This window comes from Corvus brachyrhynchos, unplaced genomic scaffold (assembly GCF_000691975.1).
Source record: "Corvus brachyrhynchos isolate BGI_N302 unplaced genomic scaffold, ASM69197v1 scaffold87, whole genome shotgun sequence".
Taxonomy (NCBI): Eukaryota; Metazoa; Chordata; class Aves; order Passeriformes; family Corvidae; genus Corvus; species Corvus brachyrhynchos.
In genome coordinates this window covers 61,036-79,366 of record NW_008239767.1, presented here as the reverse complement: position 1 = coordinate 79,366, position 18,331 = coordinate 61,036, and the positions used below count along the sequence as shown (strand labels likewise).

Below are 18,331 nucleotides of genomic sequence, written 5' to 3'. Positions count from 1 at the left end.
CATAGAACTGAAAAATTAATCTGATTTAGGAAAACAGTATTTTATCTCCAGCCTTTTGTCATGAGAGTTATGTCAATAGCCACAAAAACTTTTTTTAAATGCAATGGCTATGAATTACTTATATTGAAAGCACTTGAAATTCAGCCATATACTGAACTTTAGAAGTATGAAGTTTAAACCATTGCAGAAGTAGTAACAGATCTGAAATCTCCAAATATTTCATTAAAAAGTGCATGTTTTTACAATTACATACCCATAGATTGGCTAGCAGCTGTGAATTCACCCTGTATACCATTTTCATCCAGAGTTCTATGGTCTAGTTTATGGCATGCTGATTCCACAGTGTTAGGTTCTTCCACATCACTGTCTATTTGATTCAGTTTTTTGAAAGCACTTTTTCCCCTACAAGGACTTCTTCTACAACACGAAGATTCGCTGTCCTCTGTTTCAGTGTTTGGGTCAATTAAAGCTGTACTGTACTTTTTGGTAAACATCTTCTTTGCTGTGGACTTGGAAGGCGAGTTTTGTGCATCTAATTCATTTGGCAAGGGAGATGGTGTGCTGCTCTCTCCATCTGAAGAGGATGATTTCATAGGCATTGCAGCATTTTCATGATAATGGGGATTTGGTTCATATTTGGGTTTTTCTAAACCAGGAAAACAGATAACAGCCAAAAACCAGTGGGCGCTGCAAAGGAAAAAAAATACATTAAAAACTCACAATTACATTAATGCTCACAGTTAAACCTGAAACTGGTAAAAAACAAACAAAACATGCACACATGCCCATGCACACATACAATATAATCCTGCCCCATAATCATTCAAAGATAAACTATACTAGCTGTTCACTTTTCTAACCAAGTTTTACTCAAGCCTTCACAGGCTTCTGTAGAAGTACGATTTCTCCATGCAAATAGTCACCAAGAAATTAATATGATGCAGTTAGTTGAAAACAGGCACTGTCTTAAATATTTATTTCAATTTGCTCACACTCCATACAATTTTTTCTTTTTCTGAATTGAAGCTTATTTATTTTTTTAACATTTTCTTCATTAATGTGTGAATTAGAGATTGTAAAGTTCATGTTTTATGGCTGTTTGAAGTGCTCTAGTAGTTCAGCACTAGCAACACAAGCAGTCAGATCTAATGGTATGGCTGAATTGCCCATACTCTTCCAGTTTTGAGATCTTCCAATTGTATTTAACACTTTACAGAAATCTTGTCAACAGTGAGCTAAAGGAGGAGAGAAAAAGAGTGCTTGTAATGCCATCACAATGTCTCTGTTGTCTTCCTCACCCTTCACAGAACTGACATTCTAACTTTTCCAAATCAAAAACAGCTATATCCCCCAACACAAAGTGTAAGTTTTCCAACAGTTTCCTCCTATTTCCTTGCTTCTTTAGGCTTCACTGACTTGCCACTCAATCAGAACTAGAGCAGCAGCAAATTCAGGGACTGAGGCATTAGAAGTGGATTTTGATTGTCTAATTTACAAATTTTCTGAGGGATCTTTGTCTACAGCAAATAAAAAAACAGAAGCTAGCTATGTATTATACAGCTGAAGTCACATTTCAGTTTGTTCTAGGAAACAAAAGAAAAAGCAGCAGCTAAAAATGCATGTCTAACTGACATACTAAAAAAATAATTAGATGGTTATGAAGCCTAAACTCCATCAAAACTTAATGGCAGTTAAAGTAAGTGGCTGTTGAAAGCAGCATGTGAGGTACGGTTTATCTTGAATGATTCACCACACCTAGTAAATGAACATATTAAGTACTGCCCAACCCTAGAATTTGTGTGTACTCTATTAACAGAGACGTTATGTACCAATTACGTCAACAGACCAGCAAATTAACCTGGATGTAAAAAGAAAATGGCTTGTAACTTTGAACAGAATAAACTGGTTTCATTGGAGACTTGAACAAGAAGGACTGTACAGCCAAAGAACACTGATGCAGTCATGGTTAAATCAAGACACACTGTTCTAAGTTGCTTCTGCCCTAGAGTCAACCTCCCAACCTTCAGTTACTGCAGTTTGACAGCTGGTTAGATGATGAGTCTACATTCCCTATACTAGTGGTTATGAGATATTCTGGAAAAACTTGTTGGAAATAGACACCAAAACCCAGCAACTCCCCATCAAACCACCACTTTCTCATCTCCCTGGCTACTTGATTATTTTTCTGCTCTGCAATATTCTTACTGTACCTACCAGGAAACCACTGTTGCAAATGAATGTCCTATCACCACTTAACAAGCTTCAGCTTACAGTGAAGGGACAGTTCCAAAAAGCGTGAACAGGATTACATCCAGATGACAGATGCACACCATGAGTGTACTTTTCATGCTCTAATCGTGACTGGACAAGTCCATGAGACCAAGCTACTCTAACCCAAAATCACCAACTCACACATGGTGTGAGCATTATGCCTTCAGTACAAACTGTTATGTTCTACTTGCTGAGATAGACATTGCTGTAGTTCTTTATCAGCAAATGAACAGGACAATGGAAACTACTGTATGTTAAGTTACTAGCAACATAAATAATTCTTATAAAACCACAGAACTATTCATTTTCATTTTCAGGTGATTTTTAAGTCACACTCATTTCTCCTCTGCATAACCCACGTGGATATGTGAATGACATGTGAGAGGATGGTGGGAAGTGAACCATATAAAAAACGCAAAGGCAACTTAAAATTTAAATGACGAACACTTCAAAGTTTTGGTACTTCAAGTTTCATGGGAGAGGGATGGCAAGGATGAAGTCTGCAGTGGACAGGGATCTGCAGTGGACCTTACACCTGGGTCACTTAAATCCCCTAGATCTCGATGTCTTGCGAGAGGTCATGGTATGTCAAAAACGGAAGTTAGTGCTTATGAACTCTTTTTTTTGGGAAAATACAACTTTATTAAAAGGACAGACCTATGTATGGCCAGTTATCTTCTAACTGCCTCTATTCAGCTAGCCTCAGAATTCAGCTGGAGAGAAGGCAGGAACACAAGAAGATTTAGAAATTTTCCTCCCACTGCACAATGGCACAGTACCTAGATAAGTCACTTTTTATTAAAAAAATCTCTTTTTTTATTTTTGAAATATCAGCTAGGTATGCCTATGAGACATCAGTTAGAAACTTCATGTCTATCTGTCCTTACTTTATTATGTTTTTATTGCATACATTTAAAATACAGTACTTTGACTTCCGTAAATATTCTGGCGTAAGAACTGTTTAGATTATTTCTATGAAATATAGAAATGTGTTTGTGACAACTTGCTCTGATCTTAAGGAAAGCAAGCATCATCGAAGTCCTTAGCAACCATTAGAACGCTAATGGTCTGCTTCCTGACCCTTCACAAGTATCAAGGCAAAAGGATATAAAGAAAAAGAATAAAGTTCTCAAGGCAGTAGTGATTTTCAATTAAGTTTTCTTACAATACCAGTTTCTTGTAACTAAAGATGATCCCACCTATGCGATCTCATTAGAAAGGACTAAAAAAGGTAAATCCAGAAGTTATCAATGTCAAAAGCTTAGACGAAAGAACACCAGAGATTGAGGTAAAACCTAGGAAAAGTAGTCAGAAAAGTTAATTTTTGCTTAGTCTTTAAATTGTCTGATAATTCTTATACTACAACATTTAAAGGTCTTACATAACTATTTAATTTTTATCAGCTGGAAAAAGATGTTTAGTCTCTTCATTTTTAACTTCAATTCACATTGTAATGGAACTTTCAATTTCAGAATTACGAAATTTAAGCCTTCACCAAATGTGATAAAAAAGTAAGTTCACTTACGCTTCATTAAGGGGAACAAAAATGAAATCTTTCTCAAAAATATCAACATGCCGTGTCCACGTTTTTACTCGCCCATGCCGCTTTTGTTGTATTCTGCAAGAAGAAACCAACATACAATTTGTGGTGTGGCTTATTTTATTTGAGGGAGCACTTTCCAGATATTTTCACCTTGACAGCTTGTTAAGATTTTCAAGGTATATTCTATGTTTCCTACAGGTCTAGATGCTTCCTAGAGTTCTGTTGATATTTCTCTCTGTAAGGCAGTCTTCACCCAGCTCTATGTTAAACTGACTTATCAACGGACTTACGAAAGGTTTGAAGTTTCATGAATATTTCTTCTTTCTCTTTGATTAAGGCGTTTATAGAAGAATGAACTGAACACATGTATTCTATCAGCATCTTCTTTTTTCAGCTTTTCAAGTACCAAATACCTAATCAGTTTAAAAAAAAGGAAAGAAAAATTAATGGAGGTTTTAACTCAAAGTACTCAGCACCAGAGTAAAAACGACAGCCAACAGTTTCTCCCCACCAAATTGTAGCAGCTTCTCACAGAATACCTATTTGGAGGTGACTATCTACAGGAACTAATTAATGCAAAACTTGTGTAAATATTTCAAGGTATTATTTCTCTGCTCAATCAACAAGCTGTTCTGCTGCTGTTGTATTTATTTATTTCATGGCAGGAAAACAAATTTTCAAAGAGTTTGTTACATAAAGACCTATCTAGGAGACCTGTGTTTTGTATTTGAGCCACCAGATCACCAAACAGTCCCAAGAGTGACACATTCATTTTCTTTTTACTTCTAAAATACATTAATAGACTAAAAAATATACATACGCACCTTATGTCTAGCATAAAACCAGCAGCATGTAGCAATTTAATACATTTCTAACATCTGTAGCATCAGCGACACCACAAAATTAACTTACATATTACATTAATCAAAACTAATGAAATTCCAAGAAACACAAATACTCTGGAAAGAACAACTGAACTTACAAAAAGCTTTTTTTTCTTTCAGTTAAATTTGCTCTTGAGATGTTAAAAAGTTGCAAAGAACCTTTATCCAAGTCAGAACAATGTCACTGTCAAGTAGGACAGGAGAAGAACCAAAACTTCTTGCAAGATTACAAAACAACCTTTAAAATAGCTATACATAATTTAGTATATAAATTATATACTCCATAGTTGGGAGACCAAGTGTTATCAACTGACCTATGAATTTTCAATGTCAGAACTTTTCAAGCTTCAAAGTAAAAGATGACTAAAAACTGATGTGAAATAAAACTTACTTTAAATAAAAATCAATAATAACATCATTTAAAAATTCTCCTTCATTTAGACAATGGAGGTCTTCGTTGGTCACAGAAATACCACCTTTAGCTGGAGAAGGTGGATAAACTATCAACCTGAGAAGAAAAATACATTCAATAAGAAGTATGAAATGCCAAAAAACCCTCAGAGAATTATTACAGGGCAAAGATAAGTATCTTACTTTTCTATAGGACCAATAAATACTGTATGTGGTTCGCCAATTTCTTCATCATCATCAAAAAATGGTAACTGTTTATTTCGCTGCTGCATTTTGGACTCAGAAGCAACCTTAAGAGAACAGAGTCAATATTAATTTGCATGCTGTGCTCAATTTTACGAAAACGTAATAAACTTTGTGAAATCCAGCAGTGTAATACCCATTTTTTTGAGGACTTCATGTTTGTGGGTAAAGTCATCTATTATATTAAGGTCTTTGCTCATTTCTTGCAGAGTCACAAAACTTTCTAATTCTTTAGAAAGTAGTTTAATGAAAGCATTAATTAAATGTAACTACAACAGTGCAACTTAATTTCTTGTTTGAAATATTATAATTTTACGAGTTGGAAAAAATTATTTTGTCTGATTATAGTAAAGATTTCTCATCCCTTAATAATTTTTAAATAACAACATTATTTGTGGACCACTGTATAACCTTACAATCAAACTAAACCTCCTAAAAAGTACTGTGAATGCACAGACCATTTCCCATAGTTTCATAATCCACCACGGACCAGTCTGGGAATTTTCATATAAAAGCCAGCTAAAGTTGATGGAATTTTTTTTGGCTAACACACTATCCTTAGTGTATTTGTAACCCACAAAATATAATGACTTTGTTCTAAAACAAAAACACAATTACATTTTTAATTTTGCTTTCTCTGTGAGATGGGCTTCCTTTGGAACTGTCCTCCAAGCACTTAGTAAATGCAACAAGCCTGGCATTGGCTTCTTCAAAGGAAATTTTCACAAAGAAGTCAGAAATATTATTTCTAATACCGATGTCCGTAATTATTTTTTCAAATATTGAATTTGCATGAGGATCAAGACCAGTTTCAAAAATCAAAATTATGTACTGTTCTTCCTGACCTGCAAAAAAAGCAGAGAGAAAATTACTCATTTAGGAATAAAATAAAATAAAGCATGCTGTAATTATAAACAGATTTTATGGAATTGTTGGCCAACATGAGTACACACTGCTGATATTGTATGTAAGAACTAATACAGACGTGAGCAGACAGACAGAAGGACTAACTGCCAAACCTTTCTTATCAGCATTTGCAAAAAGAGTGCATTCAACTTCTACCTTAATCAAGAAATGTTAAATATTACACCTGATAATTTTTTAAATGACACTAAAGCAAAGCTAGAACATATTTTGAAATAAAATCTTCTTCGCTTACTAAGAGTAGGACTCTGTAACCAATACTTTCTCTTTTTCTTACTGCAGTTTCTATTGTTTCACTACAATTCCAAAAATTATATATTCAGCATAATTTCCTCTCTGATCCTAGAAGCTGGAGAGAATGACTCAGATCAATCAGCTATTATATAAATATCATCCACTTATATGATCTGAAAAATCAAAAAGCAGTAAACTGCACTGAGAGGAATTATTTTACACAGTCAGGAAAAGGAATAGGATTCAGGCTGCAAATCCCAGTCTTACATTGCCGCCCAACACAGAGCTGCCAGGACCTGTTTTTCTGTAAGAGGAGTGTCAGACACAAGCATAACCATTTCCCTTTGGTCATTCTTAACCCAGCATGCTAACTCTTGTGAAAAATAATTCTTCGGCAGCGTAATTCCCAATTCACTGCACACAGAATTTAGATGTCTAACTGGGATTTGGGTGTTCCTATTTTGGGAGCTAGGCATCCACACACAATTGCTTACACAGCTATGGATACAGGCTTAAATTAATTTCATTGCTTACAAAGCAAAGAGCAACTGTGTTATCACAAAGTGCTCCTAAGTATCAAATGCAATAAAGCAGCTGGATGTAAACTCTCAGTGCCACAGCCTGAGGGAGAAGAGCTGGGCGCTGTGGCACTGCTGAGAGCCATGCCAAGGGAGGGACTTCTCACACAGAAGCTTGTTCCTTTTTTGTGAACACCTGTGTCCACCTGGGGTCTAATTCCTGCTCCCAGAATTGTGGTCAGGACCCCTGCATGCTCTCCGATTACTTCTGTAATTATAAGACTCCTTACAACTTCTTATAGGACGTGGATAAAACTATTACACAGTATTATGGGAGCACTCAATTCTGAGATTGTTGAAAGCATTCTTCCTCTGTTTGAATGCATTAATGTATGTACAAAACAGTGTGTAAATATAAATAATCACAAAATTTAACCTGAAGTAAAGCCTATTGAAGAGGAAGATGACTCAATGTTACATTTGACAGGTGTGCATATTAAGATTCTAGGACCTTGAAAATTATGCAGGAATCAAATTTAATTTTAATATACATGAAGATAATCCACACATTCTCCAAGCAGGTATTTGTATATCTCACAACATCATTACAAGTATGCTGGGGGGAAAAAACCCAAGGCAACCTATACAACAGTTTCTACTAAACCTAAAGCCTGTCAGCAGAACAACACGGAAAGCAGAAGTATTACAAAAGCTGCCATATAAATGTAAAGTCTCATACACAAAAGCTGAACAAACCAACTTGCTTTCATTCAGTACAAATATTAGTGAAAAATTTATACTAAATTGACTAAATGTTTTAACTAGCATGTTTCTGGACAAAGAGAATGCCCAACTGTTCTGAACTGTACTCTTTCTCAGCCTGGGAAGAAAACAGTGTCTGAAAAAACACTACATCATCCCCAGCCAATGATGGCCCTTTTAGTCTTAATGCACACATTCACGACCCAAAACACGAAAATACAATTTAAAGTGAATAGTAGACTAAAATTGTTTTACTTACTGTCTCCTTTACATTCGTACCAGACATTATCTTTACTCATTTTCAGTTGATCTCTCAGACTACTGCAGGTTGAAGGTACTGTTTGCAGAAAAACTACTGGCAATTTTCGGACACTACACCATTCACATTTAGTAAGCTCGGAAGTTTTCAGGTTAATCTCTCTGATATCACTTTCTGATTCTATGAGAAAATAATGACATTATATTAAAATATAATAAAACCCTCTAAGTTTCCTTTACAATTTCCCCCTTGATTTTAACAAGAAATCAGTATGTGCTCACTAAATTTCTTAATGTCAAAGTTTTAACACATATGCAAGAAGTGATGGCTTTTTATATCCTAGAAGGCTAAATTCCAATGTCATCTGTCAAGAAAGGAATCAGAAACAAAATGTTTTCTGCCCACCAACTTTAAACTACTTTTTATTCTACATAAAAAACCCCTTTTTTTAAAAAGTCATTTAAATTTGCACTATTGCTATGACACATTTTACAGTAAGTTCGTAAAATTTTCTTTGCACATTTATCTTTGACCAAGTTCCCATATGAAAAATAACTTTAAAAAGAAGAGTATAAACATGCAGAGAAATTATCTGATTGCCTGAGGACACAAAACACTACTCCTAGCTTATTCCCCCCAAAAACCGTCAGTAACACGGTAAATTTTTAACATTGCATCTGATGCTGCCAATGCCAATGTTGAGTATTTTTCAGGTTTTACTGAATTATAAAATTGGATATAGAGGTGGATATACATGCAAAACTAAAAAAAAAAAAAAAAAAAAAAAACCACCACAAGGGAAAAAAAAAGAAATAGTATAGTGCTAAGTGCTCCAACAGACACAGCATTTAAGAAGTCACCATTTTTATGCTATTGAGGGATCAGGCGCCATGGAAATAATTTCACCATACAGCTGTTTTAACTAAAACCTGATAGCCATTTTCCACAAATTATAGTAAGCTTTTCAGTGTTTTATTTTTAAAAATACATTCATAGCATGAAAGTTCGTAGTTTCTATGCATCTGTATTTTAGATGCAATACAAACTTAAATACTTGACTGAGCAAAGGCTACACTTTTTTTTACAGGCTGTGAGGCACCTTTCTGCATGTAATAATGACAAAATACAATAGTTTTCATTTACAAATCATGACAGCAAAATTCAATAGGACTGGATCTTAAGACTGCAACTTAAGATTAAAAAAGGTAACAAAGCTTTCCAGGCCCAGAACAAAACTCTATAAAAGAAAAGAAAGGAAACAGAGCAGGAGTTCTAACTCACCATTTCCAAATTACATCACTATTTCTTTCAGTGACATGAAATATACAACTTTCAGGCCAGAGAAAAAATTACCAAGAGAGATCTAGACAGGAAAGGTCTAAGATACTAGTGTGGTTTTTACTGCCCACTTAACACAATTGAAATAAAAGAACTAATAAAGTGTTAAAAAGGTAACATTTTACAGGATGGTTACTCTTGCTTTTTATGTTTGTTAATCACTTTCAAGAAGACCTTTACCAGTCATCACCACATTATCTACAGATCTTCAAATGAATGATTAGATCAAGCAGAGTCAGACCAGATGAAGTAGAAGAACAACCCGTCTGTACGCGTGTCACGAATTGTGAACCTTCTGTCAGTAGAAGGCAGAGATAATGCAAAAACATTTTGGATCTTATTCACCAGGCAGTTCAGGTCAAATTTGTACTCTCAATTTTTTTTTTTTTCTCTTATCTGACTACAGGCACCCACCATAATTTTTTGCATAAATGACAAAATGAGAGTGAACATTCAGTTATGATTCACTTGTTAATACCTTTGACAGAGTTACTTCATTCAAAATAAATATATTGAGTGCTAACAAAAAATGAAAAATGTACTCACCTTCTTGACTCTCTAAGCGTATTTTGATATAATCCAGGCAAAACTGAAAGACAAAACAACTGTAAGATTTCGCATCTTCTGCAAACTGAAACTGACTGAAAGCTTTTAAACTGTTAGCAAACACATTTCAATTGACATAGTATTTAAGTAATAAACATTTCAAAATTAATATTTAAAATGCAAGTTTTAAAAAAACCAAATGTACATTTTAGCACAACTCGAGGCAAGCACATTCTTTATTACTCAGTCTCTTTCAGTCATACTGACTGTTTAAACTTTAGATCTCTCTGAAGTACTCCGTTTTCAAAAACATTTACAATACCCTGAAAAATACACACATTCTATTTCTTCAAAAGAAAATGTCATCTATCAGCATTTAGGCAAATCAAACAATAGCGTTATGTAGAGAGATGGAAAGAAAAAGTAACACCTCTCTGCTGTTTCTGTGGTTACCCCAGCAATAAGTATGCATTTTATGTGGCTGAGTGCATTACAACTAACATTCAAGGTCTCCTTGAAAACTTCCATGTAACTTATAAGGGTAACAACAAAAAAAAATTCTGTAGAAGTAAAATTATTCACCTCTAGGACAACGATTCTTCCTCCCACCTATCAATATCAATTTCCTTGTAGCTATTGTTTTCAATTTTCTTAACAAATGCATGCTAACCCATAACCTCTCCCCAACCATGCAAACAAGTTTTTCAAGAGTGCTGCAGCACAGTATTAAGAACCAGAGCTAGACTGCATATGTTCAAAAGCAGTAGTAATCTGAGGTTCTTTGGAAATCACGGCCTCTGATGCTAAGAGACAAATTTACTGTTCTCCAGACAGAGGCAAAACATTGTGTTGTTCAAGTATGAAAATAACAATGCCCATCAAAACCTGAAAGGAGAGCTGTGAAAGAACAAGTTTACTTACAATCACAGGTTCCACCACCATTCTGCGCAGCATTCCTATTCGTATACTTCGGCAGTTCAGAATGACACTTTCACAGGAATTTTGATAATTTAGAGGTGCAGCCTCAGTTACCATCTCTTGAGAAATAACTTTACGACGTTTTATTGGAGTGTTAGACACAATGTTCCCAAACTGAAAAGTAATTTTCAAGGTTTCAGAATGTCTCGCTAAGGTTTATTGCTTAACCAAGCTTGTTAAAACTAATGACTACATTTTCAGCTACTTTTCTGTTGGTCAACAGGATTACTTACTAGAGCATCCATCTCAAACATATACAGAAGGCAGATAAAAGACTTTTTGTAACACCTGAGGATGCTAATATTGCTACATTCAAGAAGAAAATAAAAGGTAAGCTGACACTTGTAGACACTTTGTTGGCATTTCCAAATCACAAATAGGGCTTCTAAATTGCCAAGACCAATTTATTTTTATCTTTTGCAAACACTATGCAGTCTAGCAAAACAAAGTTATTTTTAATATATTTCATTTAGATAAAAAAGCATTAATGCTGTAAAACCACCACAATACTGGTAGTTTAATTTTTTCTTTCAGTTTTTGTTAATCCAAGCTTTTGGTGACTAATTTTTGAAGTACACTGCACCACCACATTAGCAGAGTACAGTCTTCAAGAAACATAAATAAATAAGCCAAATCAAACTTCCCCAAGGCATCTCTACAGAACCACTAAGATGTTTTTATGATAGATTCCAAGGTCAGAACACTAAACACTGAAAGAAGGCCATGTGGTGTTTGGCCCCAGTTCAAGAAGTCTCTGGATACTGACTGAAGCTGTAATCTCAATGAGTATCCTGTTAACCAACAGAACGATCTTACAAAAAAAATCTACTAAAATGAAATAAAGCCTGCTGACAGCCCACAGATCAATACATTTATTTTCTGTATCGCTTCTATTGCTCAATTCTGTTGAAGGATTTTCTGTACACTAGTCTTTTCTTTGGTATTTATATTGTTTCATAAAGCTGTCCATGAATAAACATTCTTTTTGGTTACAAAATGCAATTAAACTCCCACAGAAGAACATTCTAAGGGATTCAGTATTTCTATTAAGACTAAATCTCAAAAATTATTTCGAAGTCCCAAATCACTAGTCTATCTTGGCAATAATTCAAAATATACTTTTGGATGCTTCCTTAATTTAATACACTGGAGAAGGTAGAGATTCCAAATCCCTGTAATTAAGATGTTTTCCTAGGCCTCTTGTTGAAAAGAGCTTTTCCTTTTTGTCTGTTAGACTGGCTAAATATTATTGAAAATTCAAAACGAATCACAGGAAAAACAATAAAACAGCAAACACTGAAGTGATGCTATATTCAAGTAGCCTCTTCAGTAAAGAATTAATAAATATCTTGAGGGAAAGCTGAATAAAGCTTTTTCTATAATATTTAACAAAACTGCTGCGGTATCTCCAAATCTTGGTAGTTTCATTGAATCAATGCAAAATTTGTGTTATATTTCACAAAAAAGATTTTATTTCCCCCGTTTTCCAAAGTAAGCTCAGAACCTAAAATAATCTCAACATACAGTGTTATAACTGGTTCGTAAAGACTAGTGAACAGGAACATAAGAATATACAAAAAAAAAGTTCATTTGGGAGAGTTTCAGAAGTCAGACACCAGTGCCTTTACAATGCAATGCTTTCAGTTAATTGAGCACATACTGCCAGGCTATCTTAATTCAAAACTATTTATAATCCAAGCTTTGAGCCTCGCAGCTTTATTGTAGGCAGGAGGTTCACAGCTTCTTATTGACAGTGGTGACTAATTATACCACGTATTATAAACATCCATAATTTCATCAACTACAGCACTAGAATGCTGGCTTCTGAATCTCAACATAGCAAGAAGGTTTTGGCATCAGTACTTCAGTGTTCTAACGCATAAAGAATTGGAAATCTGATCAGATTCTCCTGTTGAATCAAACTCACAACAGTGAAACTGGACAAGTGACTCAAGAATTATTTTGATCAGCACTATTAATCCACTACAAATTGCCACGTGGAATTTATTCCTCTAAATGGCTCACTATTGAGATAGCTTTTAACATAGTATGAGAAGTGTCCCCTTTAGCCACATTTAAGGTGTGCTCATGGAGTACTTTTTCTCTTTGCTTATCCAATTCTTACAGTAGTACTCAACTAAAAAACACAAGCACCACCACAAAAGCCCTAAAAGAAGTGCTATTAATTGGGACAGCTGTCAAAGTATTTTAATTTTAAAGGGCCGTTACTGATCCCAGTGTCTCTTTTCATGTTTAACTTCATAAAGTCTCAACAAGCAACAGCTGGTACTGACATTCTGCTGCAAAGTAAGACCTTGATCTTCATAGAGAATCCCTGTCCAGTCTCACAGAGTAAACATTCAACACAGAAGCATTTACATTAACAGTGTAATTCAAATCATTATAAATGCTTGTAAAAGTGTAATGAACACATTTCCTTATGTTTCCAGTTTTAAATATACAGAGATACTACTTGATGAGCTGCTGAATAAGAAAAACAATCAAATATAGTCAACTTCTGACAATGCAAAACAAGCCTTTACATAATTCCATTTATTATTTGATTCTGGTTTCTTTTAAACAAAGCATTAAATAGTACCTGATCTTTCATTCTTGCTTTTCTTGGTAGTGTGACTGCAATTTCTGTATCTGTTGTTATACTACCTATTCTCTGTTCTATTCCACAACTGTTCTCCTTTAATGCTGCTTCCACCTTTCCTGTAGAAGGAGCTGGGGAGGAGCGGGCTGAATCTGCAGGACGAGGTGAAATGCTTTCCATGCTCCTAGTGCTGCCACTATTCTCGTCCTCATCATCATCACTAGACAAAACAACTAAAAGAAAATATTACATTCTCAACCACTACATTTTTCTGTAACAGAAATTTCTTTTTTCATTCTTGGCTTTTCTTGGTAGTGTGATGGCAATTTCTGTATCTGTTGTTATACTACCTATTCTCTGTTCTATTCCACAACTGTTCTCCTTTAATGCTGCTTCCACCTTTCCTGAAGAAGGAGATAGGGAGGAGCGGGCTGAAACTGCAGGATGAGGTAAAATGCTTTCCATGCTCCTAGTGCTGCCACTATTCTCCTCCTCCTCATCATCACTAGACAAAACAACTAAACAGAAAATATTACATTCTCAACCACTACATTTTTCTGTAACAGAAATTTCTTTTCAAGCAATAACTTAAAAGTAACTTATGTAATTGTCCTGCAGTGCCAAAAAAATTCCGCATGTATCATCTTATGGATTTACTAATGTTTATTTGGAATCTGGTTGCAAGCACTCTCTGCCTTGTTTTTGATTTCTCATAACTAACTACACAAAAAATGGGCATCATTAATCCACCTCTAGACAGAAGTGAACTTTTCTTGGTTCAGTCAAGACATGACAGTAAGTAATACAACCTAAAAACTGACAAGAGAAATTATGACTGAAATCGTTCAAACCAGTAGGATGTGATCTAATCAACTCAGCATAGAACCAGAAACATAATTTCCTTCACTCCAGCCTTCCTGCTTATTAAGTTTACACAGAAAAAGCACAGAAATTAACATTTTACAAATCATGAAATTTAAATAGGTGAATAGCTCAGAAGAAAAAAGGGGGGAAAACACAAAATAAAAATAAAATACTGTCTTTCCTCTGGGGAGAATAAATGATGGAATTCTGCTAAGAATACTTTTTTTTCCCCAAAACCCAAATGTAAATATTTTTTAAAAAACAAACAAACAAAAGAAAAATAGTCACAAAATAATTTTTGTTTTCCCCAATGTTCATCCTTCTTGAAGAGAACCTCTGCATATGAAAAGGAAATTATTAAAAGTTCTGTCCCTCTTCCTGAGAACATATACATTAAAAATTCCATGCGACATCAGTTATGTAAACCTGCACATACAGTTCCTTCACTATACAATATCCCAGGCTTCCAGCTAATGGCTGTATTCATAAAAAGGTACTTACTTGGATCATTTAGTTCAGATGGTCTTGTACTCCTCTGTCTTAAGCTTCCTGTAATTTTAGGATTTTTTGTCCCAGTTATAAGACCAACTTTTCCATTCTGTCGTAACATAGAATGTCCTACAACCTCGTTACTCAGTAGAATATCCGCTGGACCTTTTCCAACAGCAGAACTATAAAACTTCTTTGTGCTGAACCCTGTACCTGAAGATTTTTGCCCTGTTGAATTCTGATGTATTGAAGAACGCGATAAAGGTCCCACAGATTCACCTAACGTCACAGTTTGTCTAGAGACTCTTTGCAAATCCTTTAGAGAAGCACTTTCACAATGTCGGCATTTGGTCTGATTTTCATTTGCCCTCCCACAATTTGGGCAATCAGTAGAATAATCAATCTGTTCCAAAAGCTAAAGAAGAAACAAACACACAATCAGTGATTGTTCTGTTCAGAATTAATCATACTATCACTTAGGCTGGAAAAGACCTTTAATATCATCAAGTCCAACCATTAATGTAGAACTGTCAAGTCATCACTAAATCATATCCTCAGACGCCACATCTACATGTCTTTTAAATATCTCCAGGGATGGTGACTCAACCACACCCCTGGGCATCCTCTTCCAATACTTGAGAACCCTTTAGCTGAAGAAATTTTTTGTAATATCCAGTGGAGATTGACAACACTACATTAGCAATTACAGTAAGCAGAGAAAGCAAAAATTAAAACACAGATTGTTTAATTTCATTTAAGAAAATGAAAAATGTTTTAAAAGGAACAAACGTCATTTGTGGCAATTTTTTTAAGCGGTTAATGTTGGACAATTCAGATTTTCCTTCTTGCCTTTTCTTCCATAATTGAAACCTTGCACACTGTTCAAATACATATATCCATCAGCAAGACGGTCCAGTAACACCATTTCTGTAAAAACGGTTTCATTGGACAGAAATAAAGTAACCTAAAGATCCACAGTGCATTGCTGGAGAGGATTTGAAGAAACCTTGTAGGTCAAATTTATTTGTCCTTCTGAGAAATCTTTTAACAGTCCGGCAAGGCATGCAGGAAACTTCACTCCTTGAGGGAGATGAAGAAAAGGCCAAGTACATATATTGCTCTAGAGTCCCATGTCACAGAGAAGAAAACAGGACTTGAGGAATAGGAATTCCCCAAGCTTTCAAGAAGCAAGCATGGGCTGCAAGGGAAGATGCGTCCTATCACTGCAAAGACAGGTGTCTTTTGTTTTTCTCACATGTACTAGGTCCCACGTAATTCTGTATTACAAGTGTAGAACTTGGACTTCTAAGGGATTCAATACTAACATATAAACTACAGAATGAATACCAAAGTGAATATGGGACATCTCTAAAGATGAAATTTAGTGCATGTTACTGTCTCCTGGAGCACTGAACTCAAATGGCATAACCACTGTACTGTGAATTACTGAAGATAACAAATACTTACATCCCACCAAAAACTTCCAGAATCTACTTTCAAAACACAGCTTTCACAATTTATACCTCCCCCCACTCCCAGATGTGAACACACTTCCAATAGAGGACTTCCTCAGGTGTGGGAAGTAATTTCAAATCCCAAATTTAAAGACGAAAATCATACAGTGAAAATATGTTATTTTTACAAAATTTATGCAATTTAACGAAGATACACATACTGTAGAGAAACAGAAGCAAAAACCCCCAAGTGTATTAAATATATCAGACCCTTAAAATCTGAGCTGTGGGATGAGATAGCAAGTGACATGAACACCAGTGTTGTGCCACAGTGCTGTTACAGGATGTAGTTCTTAGAAAGATACTGCTGACATTAAAATATTCAAGAGAAGGTACCAAGAGTACCCGGAGGATCTTAAGTAGAGAGTAATTGCACCCCTTTACTTCAACCACATGCCAAAAATTTTAAACCAGTTTCCTTATTAACATCTTATTAATTAACTAAATAAGCAATAGAAATCCGTAAGAGCAGTACCAAGTGTTTCAAACAAAAGCTAAGCATTTATAAAAATCATACATCTATAATTCTTTTTTTTTTTTTGTAACCAACATCTCCTTACAGGAAGTTTTGCTTTGATAGTCAAACAGTGTGACCTGTATGTGGGTACTGTGAAACATCCATAGTAACCTGGGAGGTTGATAAAAAATACAGAGAGCCTTACAACAATTTCCAAAGTATCTTACATCTGATATTCAAACAAGTTCCCGACAAAAACAATCTGGATGGTGGCATCTGGACCAGAGAATGCCATTTGGACACCTAAGCAACTACTCTCACTGAAAAAGTAAGCATCTTAATAAAAAAGTACTTGCACCTTTGCAGTGCTTTTATCTTTCAGTAAAGATACTGTTTTGAGTACAGAAAATCATGACACTAAAAAAAAAAAATTTAAAATCTGTCAAAAAGCAAAATATTGTTCCTTTATTTCAGCAAGCTAAAATTATCAATGTCTGATTTACTACTCAGCCATTCATTTAAATCACAGATTTTTTTCTTTTCAGTGCAGCATCTCTGTTCAAATCAGAGAAGAAATATTTCACAGCTAGTAGCAATACTAGCACTTAAATATCTCTATCACTGTAACTTTAATTATGTAAACCTTCCTCCCAACTCTAAGGATTTTTAAAACATCAACCTGTTTTACTCCTGAATGTCTGTTTTTAAAATATGCAACAACTTTTAAAGTTCAACAAGAGGTTACAGATTTTTAAAATATAACCCACCTTTGACTGAGTTAAGCATTTTTTTGTAGCTGAAGACAGACTCAAGTCAGATTGATATGAATTGCAATGACCTTTCTGTCGCACCTTTCTCTTAATTTCAGATTCTGATTCTGACTCCTCTGTATTTTCCATTACACTGTCTAGGAGGGAAAAGATGCAAAAACATTAACAAGATATGTCCATTCATATACTGTTATAATTATGATCAACTTACTTCTTTACATACACTAACTTGAACTAAACATAAACACATTTTTAAACCTCAAAAAGAGTAAACTGTTTCAAATGTCTCATGATTTGTATGAATTAAAAAAAAATTCCATAAAGTAACTGCAAAAATGTTTTACTAATACTATTGCAATGTCTCTCACTGACAATTTTTATCTTATATCTTTGCAAGAGGCTTTAGATTTGCAAATCTCTGCTAACTTCACTGCAAAGGGAGGGTCTGCTGCCAAAATCAGGAGGAGATGCTAGACTATGCTGATGCAAATCTTTACTACAGAACTACTTGTGAATGCATTTAGAATAATTGGAAATGTTCTGCATAATTAGGATTTCACATAATCATCATGGTCGGAAGAGACTTTCAAGATCATCTAGTCCAACTATTAACCTGGCACCACTATAATCACTTCTCAACCGTATCTCCAAGTGCCACATTCAGAAGCTTCTTGAACACTTCCAGAGATGGTGACCCTGTCACCACCATCGGCAACTTCTTCCAATG

At 34.9% G+C, this 18,331-nt stretch overlaps 1 protein-coding gene across 4 annotated transcripts in view; it reads right to left on the bottom strand.

Moving 5' to 3' along the window:
• Positions 1–18,331, bottom strand: part of SENP6 (SUMO1/sentrin specific peptidase 6) — a 69,009-nt gene that overhangs the window by 10,382 nt on the left and 40,296 nt on the right. For 3 of the 4 annotated variants that reach the window (XM_017742846.1, XM_017742848.1, XM_017742849.1), the window contains 12 exons: positions 17,602–17,741; positions 14,876–15,278; positions 13,511–13,743; positions 10,855–11,025; positions 9,934–9,976; positions 8,050–8,229; positions 5,971–6,197; positions 5,293–5,399; positions 5,090–5,206; positions 4,105–4,227; positions 3,797–3,889; positions 254–687 (listed from right to left, as the gene is read on the bottom strand). In XM_017742846.1, coding sequence (XP_017598335.1) covers positions 254–687; positions 3,797–3,889; positions 4,105–4,227; positions 5,090–5,206; positions 5,293–5,399; positions 5,971–6,197; positions 8,050–8,229; positions 9,934–9,976; positions 10,855–11,025; positions 13,511–13,743; positions 14,876–15,278; positions 17,602–17,741 — 2,271 coding nt within the window. Of the gene's footprint in view, positions 1–253; positions 688–3,796; positions 3,890–4,104; positions 4,228–5,089; positions 5,207–5,292; positions 5,400–5,970; positions 6,198–8,049; positions 8,230–9,933; positions 9,977–10,854; positions 11,026–13,510; positions 13,744–13,814; positions 14,029–14,875; positions 15,279–17,601; positions 17,742–18,331 lie in introns of all 4 variants that reach the window. The other variant, XM_017742847.1, reaches the window with a different exon arrangement.